At 36.2% G+C, this 10,614-nt stretch overlaps 1 protein-coding gene across 1 annotated transcript; it reads left to right on the top strand.

Moving 5' to 3' along the window:
- Positions 1-9,509: 9,509 nt before the first annotated feature.
- On the top strand, positions 9,510-10,280 carry LOC118834765 (protein YIPF5-like). Its single transcript, XM_036742195.1, has one exon. The coding sequence runs from the start codon at positions 9,510-9,512 to the stop codon at positions 10,278-10,280; it is 771 nt and encodes a 256-aa protein (XP_036598090.1).
- Positions 10,281-10,614: the final 334 nt, after the last annotated feature.

The following is a 10,614-nucleotide window of genomic DNA, read 5'->3' as shown; positions in this document are numbered from 1 at the left end:
GACAGGCCTAAGATATATGTAGCCTGCTAAGCTCTGGTTCTAAAGACATGCAAAAGTAGATGGTTACCCTAACAGAGCCCTAAGGATGAGCAGAGAACCACAGCATAGACCTGGGAAGTCTTTGGAAACAGATCAGTGTAGTATGACTGTAGAAGCACTTAGAACAGGAAACCTCAGACTCATGGGCTTTGAGCTCTCTAGTCCTCTGTCCTGAAATTCATAGAGAGACTTGAGGATCAGTGTACTGAAACTCAAAGATCCAGGGGGGGCCTCATCCTCTTGAGGTAGTGGTCAATGTAAGAACCCAGGTGAGCCAGATCAAAACTAAGCAGGGCTAACCACCGCACCCATAAGTGCAGCAAGAGGCAGAATCTAGACCTTGAATGGAGCACTAGTTCAGGGTGGAGAAATGAGTAACTATTAAAAAAACTTATAATAGATCCAGGTGCCCAAAAGTCTAGAAGGAGAGAGAGTAACTCTCTCAAAATATCTAAGGACTATATGAATATTTATAAGAGATTAAGCAAGAGGTGTTTTTTTTTGATGAAATAAAAGCTCCAGAGGAAAGAATTAGAAGGAGAATAAATAGCTTCTGACTGTGGTAAACATTACCCAAGAAATGGATTCCCAGAAATTAGAACAGAACAAAGAGAAATCCATGGGGCAGCAAGAAATATTAGAACAAAAATCAAAAGATTAAAAAAATAAGGGAAAAATGGTAAGGTGTTTGCTACTAGAAACAACTAATCTGGAAAACAGGCCACAGAGAGATAATTTAGGAATCATCAACCATAATTAAGAAAACACATTGAACAGTATATATCAAAAAATCAAAAATGGAACCAACCAAATGTATGAGAATGAGGACAAGAGAAGATAGAAAGATAGCACCAGCCACTCCCTCCTAAAAGATATCCAAAAATTAGAAGTCCCAGGAATTCAACAGCCAAAACCCAGGGCCTCCATATTTAAGGGGAAAAAAACATTGTAAGCTTCCAGAAAGAACATTAAGTACCAAGGAACTACAGTCAGGCTCACATAAGACCTGGCAGTTTTTATAACAAATAAAAAGAGATCTTGGAATATAATATTCTTAAAGTCAAAAGACATAGGCTTGCAACCAAGAATGACTTATATGGCAAAACAGTATAATCCTATGGGGTTGGAGGGAATTGATCATTAATGAAATAGAGTTCTTCAAACATTCCAGATTAAAAGACAAGAAGCGAATAGTAACTTTGAAATGCAAATTCAAGAATCAAAAGAAAACTAGAAAGGTAAATTCATTTTAACAATTGGGAGGGGCTTTAGGATGATGAATTGTTAACAATTGTAATCGGAGGAAGAAGGAAAGGAGAAGTCCTTTCAGAACTTTAGTATCTTCAAAAAGTTTTGAGGGAGCTAAGTAAGAAAAACAGTATTTGGGAATGGATTGATTCTGAAGGCATTTAGAGGGGAAAGAAAAGGGAGGGCAAATGGAATATGCTAATATAGAAAGGAGAAAAAAGGGATGGATAGTAGTATTTCTCATAAGGGGGTGCAAGAGAAAAGTATACAAGCTTGGAATAAGGGGTAGGGAGGAAGATGTATCTGTTGAACCTTACTTTTATATGAATCAGACAAAGGAGAGTCAAGTGTGCACACACTCACACAGAATTAGGTATAAAAAAAAATGACTTAAAAAGGAAATAGCCAAAGCTGGGGGGTGGGTTAAAAGGAAGATTGTGTTTTCATCCTTCGTTCTCAAAGAGGACCATCACATCAGGGAAATGATGACATGACTTGCAGGTTGACTTGATCTGAGTGAGGGAGGGCTGTGCAAGGTCACCAGCTTCACTTTCTCCTCCAGAACCATTTGGGTCCAGTGGCCTGATATTCACTAGGATAACTGGAGATGACCCAAGATCCATTGTGAGATCCTGGCCCTTTCAGGCTAAGGTCTTTTCAGGTTCTCATTTTGAGTGAGATAATGCCCATTCAGGGAACAGGCCTCTTTAAGAAGTTAATCAAGGGATGGCCCCTTTAATCAAAACTGAAAAAAAAAATCCATCAAACTAGGAGGGTAAGACTCTCAGGGTTCCTGACCAAAAGAGAAACATTTTACATTCGCTCTGCGCTAGGAGGGTGGGGACCTATTGTCCAATCTATGAACTCTAGAGTGAATTGGGTTTAAGGCTTGGTTTTTGAAAAAGAAATCTAGACAGCAAACCCAAAGTTAAGGAGGCAGCATTCAGTCATCGAAATGGAGCACAGGGAAGAGGCAGATGCACAGACACAGGTAGAGTCAGAGGCTACTCACAGGTTGTGTTTGTCCTTCACTCTCGAAGAAGACCATGACATCAGGGAAATGATGACATGACTTGCAGTTAACTTGATTTGAATGAAGGAGGACTGTGCAAGGTACTCCAAAAGGAATAGTTCGAAGTAAAACGAACTTCCTGATCCTGAAGTAGAGATTAAAAGGAGAAAGAAAAGAAAAGAAAATATCTAAAAATTGAAGAGGTACCCATCAACTGGGAAATAACTGAACAAATCATGGTAAATCAATGTAATGAAATATTATTGTGCTATAAAATCCAGATCAGAGCTAGGAGAATATACAATGTTGATAGGAAAGGAAAAGAAAAAAGAATTAAAAGAAAAAAGAATTGAATTAAAAGAAATGAAAAGGAAAGAAAGGAAAAAATAGAGGGCCTTTAGAACATTTTTAAAAATACACAGTAGAGAACAGAAGGAAGTTCAAAAAGAAGCACAAAAAAGGATAGTTTAGAAATAATGTGTTTTATATGTGCATGTATATTAAAGCAAGATATGGAAGAGAGATTCATGGTTTCATATACAGTACTCTTTTGTGTTTTACTTGGCATATAAAATGCTTATTATTGGGGTCATTTCTTAAGTTCAGAATACAAAATTAAATTTAAAATAGAGATATTTGGAAAAGAGTTTTGTTTATTGGGGGAAAATAACAGGTTCTTTTTGGGAAATATTAAATGTGAGATGCCTGTGGGACATTTAAATAAATATTTGTAGCAAGCAGCTAGCAATATGATTCTGGAGTTGAGAAAATCAATAGATAGATAGATAGATAGATAGATAGACAGATAGATAGACAGATATAGGTATACACACACGTATATATGTAATTGTATAAATATGTATATGCTTATCCATATACACGCATATCTATCAGTATGCATGGATATGTGTGTGCATATGTACATATAAACAATATATAAGCACATGTGTGTATAAATATACCATGTGTATGATATATATACATGTATATTCTTATGTATAAATGTAAACATATGTGTATATGAAATCCATCTACATAGAGAGAATAATTTAACCTGTGTGAGCTCATATCACTGAGAAAAAAGTTTAGTCAGAGAAGAAAATGCCCTGGGCAGAGCCTTGGGGGACATTTATTATCAATAGACAACAGAAAGATGATGATCCAGCAAAGGAGACTGGGAAGTGGTCAGATGAGTATAAGGAGAAACATGACAGAGCCAAGTCACAGAAGCCAAGAGAGGAGAGAATGTTTAGCAGAAGGGATTGATCAACAGTATCAAAAGGTAAGGGAAGATAGGTTGTGGAGAATAAGGTCTGAGAAAAAGGCTTTGGATGTAGTTGTAGTTATTAAGAATCAAAGCTAAACAGGATTCATAGACCAGAGGATTAGAGATTTAGAATTAGGAGGGACTTTGGAGACCATTGAGTTTAAGCTCCTTATATTACAGAAAAGGAAACTGAGGCATACAGAGTTCTACTAAGGCAGAATTTGAACTCAGATCTTTCTGACTCCAAGCCTGGTCTTTGTATTATGCTACCAAGCTGCCTGCCATCCAAATCTCTGAACTATAGCTCTAATACTCTTTCTACTATACCAGTCTCAGTGCTCCTCCAGAATGGTGTTCTCTTCCTCAGTGTAAATCATTATAGCAACAGCATACACAGTGGTCTGTACCCTGCAACATGAAGTTGGCTTACCCATAGCCATCCAGCTAGAAAGTGATGAAGAAGAAGGTTAGCAACATTAATATTAATAAGGTTCTCAGTGCCAAGTGCCAACATAAGGTATGTAGGTGCTTAACAAATACGCATTCATCGGTACCAGTATAGGCTTTACAAATCACCAAGAACCAAGACTTAAACCCAGGGCTCCTAACATCACACTCTTAACCCATGTGTAACATCTTTTATTTGAGAGGCACCATACTGTAAAGAAGACAAAACTCGGTTTGGAAACAGAAGATTGAATCTATGTCCTCATTCTCGAATTTCCTAGTTGTGTGAATAAAAACAGGGAGTGTCACTTCACTGACATTTCTTTTTCTCATCTGTAAAATGGGGAGACTTCCACTGTCTACCTCAATAGGGTAGTTGTGAAAGAAAGTGCTATTCAAATAGAAAAGCACCCTGTGAGCCATTATTAGTCCTAAATTGACCATTACCTCTACATTCATTTTATATTCCGAGGTTTTAAAATAAGAATACATAATGTCTGAAAAACAGACTGTTAAGGAAAAGAAAAATCTTTCAAATCTCAAGTACATGTGGCTGCTTCTGGGTAATGATTTAGCCTACTCCCACAGGCCTCTTGACTAAGTTATTTCAAGAGATTCCTTTCCTGTTCCCTTTTCATTGTGTTTTATTAGACCCAGCTCTAATCAAACACTGTGGTGGGGTCCAGGCATGTGCCTTGACCTGCTTTCAAAATGATTCATTGCTTTGAGTTCTGCAACCTAGTCCTTGGCTTACAAGCTCCTGATTATGCCTTAGCTACAAAAAAAACCCTGTAATAAAGACTCAGAATTCACAATATCTAAAAATAAAGCCTGACTGATAATGCCTTCCATTAGCATAGTCCATCATATACACAGCTTTTTTACATTTAACATCTTATTTGGTCCTATGTTTGAATCTTGTCCCAAAAACTTATTCTCTGTGTAATGCACAGCAAGTCACAGTCTTTCTGATGCTTGATTTCATCTATAAAATAAGGTACAATAATGGCACCTACCTCACAATGAGGATCAAAAGAAATAATGTATATGAAACTGTGTTTCAAGCCTGAAAGTGCTAATAAATGTCAGCTAATATTATAGTTATGGTTGTTATAGTACTCGAAGCAATTGGTGAGTTAGGCAGGACAGGTATTGCTATTCCTTTTTTACAAATGAGAATAGTAAAACCCAGAGAATGATCTATTTAAGGTCATAGGGTTTTTCAAAAGCAGAACTGCTTACTAGTAGCAAGATTTCATAAACTCACAGATCTAGAAATGGAATGGACCTCAGAGGTCATCTAGATCAATTCCTTCACTTCACAGATGAGAAAACTGAAGCCTATAAAGGTCATATGGTTTGTCCAAGGTCATAGGACTTACAATTGACAGAGATATCACCAGAACCAGTCTTCTGACTCCTATCCCAGAGATCTTTCCACTGCACCCCAGTGCATCTCTGATAAGACTATCCTTAAGGCAATTTGTGTTATATTAATCTTATTGTTAATGATTGATACCTAGGTAAAAAAAATCTAGGTTTCATAAAATGATCACGGAAATTTTCAGTATCCCATCATTCAGTCTTAGAAGTTATGCTTTTTTATTCCCTTACCCAAATTGTCACCATCATTCAATTTTCATCAACATTGTTCCATTCATTTGGGTAGGCCAACAGCCAACACACATACCAGAAAAAAAATACTAATAGTACACCCAAGAAGGGCAGAAAGTATTGCAAAATGAGTCGAACCAATCCAAAGATAAAAGTTTAATCATAAGAATGCTGGAAAACCAGATTCAACTTGATGAAAGGCTACTCATCTTTTAGTAGTCCATATCATTACTTCTGCACTGAAGAAACAAAGGCTGTGGCTGCTATTTCCCTAGAATGAACTCACTACTTCTGAAACACTGAATTGTATATTCCAATCAGCTACAATGGTAGAGCTATTGAAAATGTTTTGCCCACCCATAGAAATTTTATAATGACTGCTGTGACAACCAAGCCTGCTATAACCTATGGTTCCTTTTCTCAGTTTCCTCAGAAGGAAGTAAAATTTGTAATTTGAATGAATTATAGCTTCACATAAGAGAGGGGGAGGTTCTCATTTAATAACCACTTATTCCAATTATTTCAAGAAGACATTTCAATTTGGCAAAAGGTACCAGTGCCATAGCAAAGCTTACTATCTTGAAGTCTTGAAGCAGGAATTTTGAAATAGGAACAAAGTTATAGCTTGACCTTAAATCAGAGAATAATGTCTTATTAATTGGGAGCTGTAATCTCCTAATGGGTTCCATTTAAATTAATAAAGCTAAGGAGCAGTCTTGGAGTACCAGGGAAGTGAGAGGATTCCTCATGCCCTGAGATTCCCAGAGAAAAAAAGACCTGACCAAGGGGAGAAGGATCAATCCCACCAATATATCAGTGTCTACATTTGGTTAAACCCTGTTCTACATTATGCTATAGGAAGTCAAAGGAGAATGTCAACTAAAGCTGCTGAATTGTATTTTTCTCCTTGCTCCCCACCATAGTGGTTTGGCAGCTACTGAAAAGGTAATGGCCCTGCTTCAAGACTACAGGATAGAAAAGCATCAAGGGAAAAATAACTCTGCCATGTTAGCTTCCAGGACAGCCTGTATTCATCCTTCATTTTCTGGTGCTTCATAACTCTTTAAAAAAAGGAAATAAGGTGGTAGGAGTGAAAAATGAACAGGTCAAAAAAGGGAAGACAACTCTAGGATCCTCCAAAGTTTTGTATCCCCTAACCAGTTTCCCTAAGTTGTTCATCAACATCAAGCCAGTATGGAGTATATAAGTAAAATAATGCCATCCCTGCCAGGCCTGATGAAAAGTTTAAGGAATTACTAGTTGAAAAGACAGTGTAGAAACCATTGACTCTTGACTCCTACAATAATTTTTAGTTTACCATGTATTTTTAGTGCCTGACTGCTATTTGTCAGACCACATTATTCTAATGTTCCTGCATCCAATTGTGGGTCCATGTCCACTAATTTACTATAAAAGATAAACATAGGTGATGAGGAAGAAGGAGTTGCCCATGAGGGAAGCAGAAGCTATGAGGAGATACACTGTTTCCTCCCTTACTACTCCCTAGAGCTCCATTAGAACTGAGGTAGCAGAGGTGTCTCCATTGATGCCTACCATTACTTATGCAGAAACACCATACTATAGTTGATACTTCTTATCACTGCACCTCTAGGAAGATATAGTGAACTTGGAAGAGTTCCAGAGAACAGCCAAAATATTGACAAGATGTAGAATTAGGAATAGTGAGTGACCTTTGATTTCAATGATGTAGGGAATTCTCTCCACGGCTGTAAGTTGGTTTATCACTGCAACTGCTAATTTCAGAGTTGCCTAGAGAATTGAAAGGTTAAAGAACATTTTCAAGGTTGTGCAGCAATTATGTGTCAGAGGCAGAACTTGAACCTGGGTCTTTCCTGGCTTCAAGGTCAGCTCTCTGCCCACTATGCTTCTCAGTATGTGAAGGCTTTCATAAAAGAAGAAAGGAAAGAAGGAAGAACAAAAGGAAGGAAGGAAGGAAGGAAGGAAGGACACATCTTTGATATATAGGTGCTGACTGCATATTTGTCATTGTGTCAGAGAAATCTATTAGTAAAAATGGGATTTGAACCAAAGTCCTCTGGATCCAGACCATGAGCTCTATCCATTATACCACCCTGCCTTATTGATGTTTATGCATCTATTCACACATTTTTTGCATTCCAGAAATAGTAATTGGCTGAACAGACAATGGGTCTGATAACACACAGAATTCCTTATTCCTTAAAAGAATGAGTTTGGAATAGATGGGATGTTTTTCTTTGAAAAAAGCATAGACTTTCTTGTCTGTTGCTTAGTATTTGCTTCAGAATTTTTCCCCAATGAGAATAAAACTTATGTAAGCTGGTCGCTTCTCTCCCAGAATTGTCCTTTCAAAATTCACTTATAGCCTATTTCTTAACAAATTGTAGGACCATAGAATGATAGTTTTCATAACCTTCCAGGTTAGAGACAATTTGATCAAATCTCTTAGGTTAAGGAGAATGAAATTTTGACACAGAAAGATCAGATATCCCAAAGTCTCGAAAGTATTATGTCACAGAGCTGGGATTCAAACCCAGGTTTTCTAACTCCAGATGAAATTATGTTTCCATTATACCATGAAATTCAGTGACCTCTCCTCACTTCTCATCCTCCATGATGGTACTGATCTTTTACTTCTTAAAAATTTCTCCTTAGAAGTATACAATTAGTAATCATAACTATGAAAGTGAATGGGATAAGTGCACCCATAAAAAGAAAAAGATAATGGAATGGATTAGAAACCAGAATCCAACAATATATGTTTTAGAAGAAACATACTTGAAACAGAAAGAAACACAAAGTTAAAATAGGGGACTAGTAAAAAAAATCTATTCTGCTTCAGGTGAGGTTAAAAAAAAGACATCAGCAGCAATCATCTCAGACAAAGCAAAACACAAAAAACCACTAATCAAAAGATATAATCAAGGAAACCATATTTTGCTAAAAGTTGCCATAGACAACAAAGTAACATTAATACTAAACATACATGCAACAATTGGCAGAGCATCCAAATCCTTAAAGGAAAAGTACATTACAGAAGGAAATAGACAGTAAAACAATATTAGTAGGGAACCTCAACTTTCCCCACTCAGAAGCAGATAAATCTATCTATAAACAAAATAATAAATAAGTTAATGGGATGAATAGAATTTTTCAAAAGTTAGCTATAAAAGAACTCTGGAGAAGATTGAATGGGAATAGAAAAGAATATACCTTTTTTTCTCAGCTGTACATGGGACCTTTACAAAATTTAACCATATATGAGAGTATAAAAACCTCACAAATATATGCAAAAAAGCATAAATATTAAATGCACCCTTTTGAGACTATAATGCAATAAAATTATATTCAATAAAGAGCCTTGGAAGCATAGATTAAAAATAAATTAAAAATTAAATGATCTAACCCTAAAAAATGGTCATGTCAAAGAACAAATCATAAAAACAATTTCATTAAAAAAGAATGACAATAATGAGACAACATGCCAAAATTTATAAGATGGAGCCAAAGCAGTACTTATGGAAAATTTTTTCTCTCTAAATGCTTATATCAATAAAAAATAAAAGAGCAAATCAATTAAGTGGGCAACACAATTTTTAAAAAGTAGAAAAAAGAACAAGTTAAAAATCCCCAATTAAAAATCAACACAGAAATTCCAAAAATCAAGTAGAGATTAATAAAATTGAAAGTAAAAAAATCATTGAATAAAATTGGGAAATAGTTTTATCTGTAAAATAGATATACTATCATTATTTAAAAAATAAAGAAAGATGGTTTTTTGGCCCTCTGACACATAGCAACAGTACCATTTTGGGGGATCTGCTACAGACCCTTGGGAGATTTTAAGGCCACTAGAGCTGTTTCCAAACTAAATTATCCACAATGTCAGGGTTTGACAGCTTTAATATGGATTCCTACCAGATCAGTTACAGCATCAATGACCAAACACAGCGGTATTATGATTATTCTGGAGGGGGACCATACAGCAAACAGTATATAAGCTATGACTACACTCAACAAGGCAGATTTGTCCCTCCAGACATGATGCAACCACAGAAGTCTTATACTGGACAAATTTTCCAGCCATCACAGGCATATATTCCATCTATGCCACAGTCATTCTATGGAAACAACTTTGAGGATGAGGCACCTTTATCAGAAGAATTAGGAATCAATTTTGATCACATCTGGCAGAAAACACTAACAGTGCTGCACCCATTAAAAGTAGCAGATGGAAGCATCATGAATGAAACTGATTTGGCAAGACCAATGGTTTTCTGTCTAGCCTTTGGAGCCACATTGTTACTGGCTGGTAAAATTAAGTTTGAATATATATACAGGATCAGTGCAGTTGGATGTCTAGGAATGTTTCATCTCTTAAACTTAATGAGTATGACAGGTGTCTCATTTGGTTGTGTCGCTAGTGTACTTGGATATTGCCTCCTTCCAATGATCCTACTTTCCAGCTTTGTGGTTATATTTTCTCTGCAAGGAATGGTGGGAATTATTCTCACTGCTGGTATTATGGGATGGTGCAGTTTCTCTGCTTCCAAAATTTTCATTTCTGCTTTAGCCATGGAAGAACAGCAACTTCTAGTAGAATATCCTTGTGCTTTGTTATGTGGAGTCTTTGCCCTTATTTCCATTTTTTGATCTGAATATCTTGGATATTGGACATCAGTGGGCCAAATACCAAAAATATAAAGGACATTGAACTCTTAAATCAGACCAGCAGACCACACTATACCATCACTATCATGCAGATTTAACTCTTGACCTTTGGAACAATCCAAATAAATGAGTATCTTTTGCTCATTTTTATAAAACATTTAAATACTCGGATTTACCTGCGGTGTGTCTAGCTTTAAGTTTAAGTGTTCATGTTTATACAAATAAGATGTAATGTTTCTTTCCTGTTCCTACAGCTTTTAGAAAAATAGCTTTGTTTCTTGCAAATTATTATGATGTTTTAATAGATTTTCATCAA

This window comes from Trichosurus vulpecula, chromosome 1, assembly GCF_011100635.1.
Source record: "Trichosurus vulpecula isolate mTriVul1 chromosome 1, mTriVul1.pri, whole genome shotgun sequence".
In the NCBI taxonomy this organism is placed as follows: Eukaryota; Metazoa; Chordata; class Mammalia; order Diprotodontia; family Phalangeridae; genus Trichosurus; species Trichosurus vulpecula.
This window is presented reverse-complemented; position numbering and strand designations above follow the sequence as displayed.

Excerpts from the sequence above, each read along its gene's own strand:
- LOC118834765 (XM_036742195.1), top strand. The coding sequence starts at position 9,510 with ATGTCAGGGTTTGACAGCTTTAATATGGATTCCTACCAGATCAGTTAC.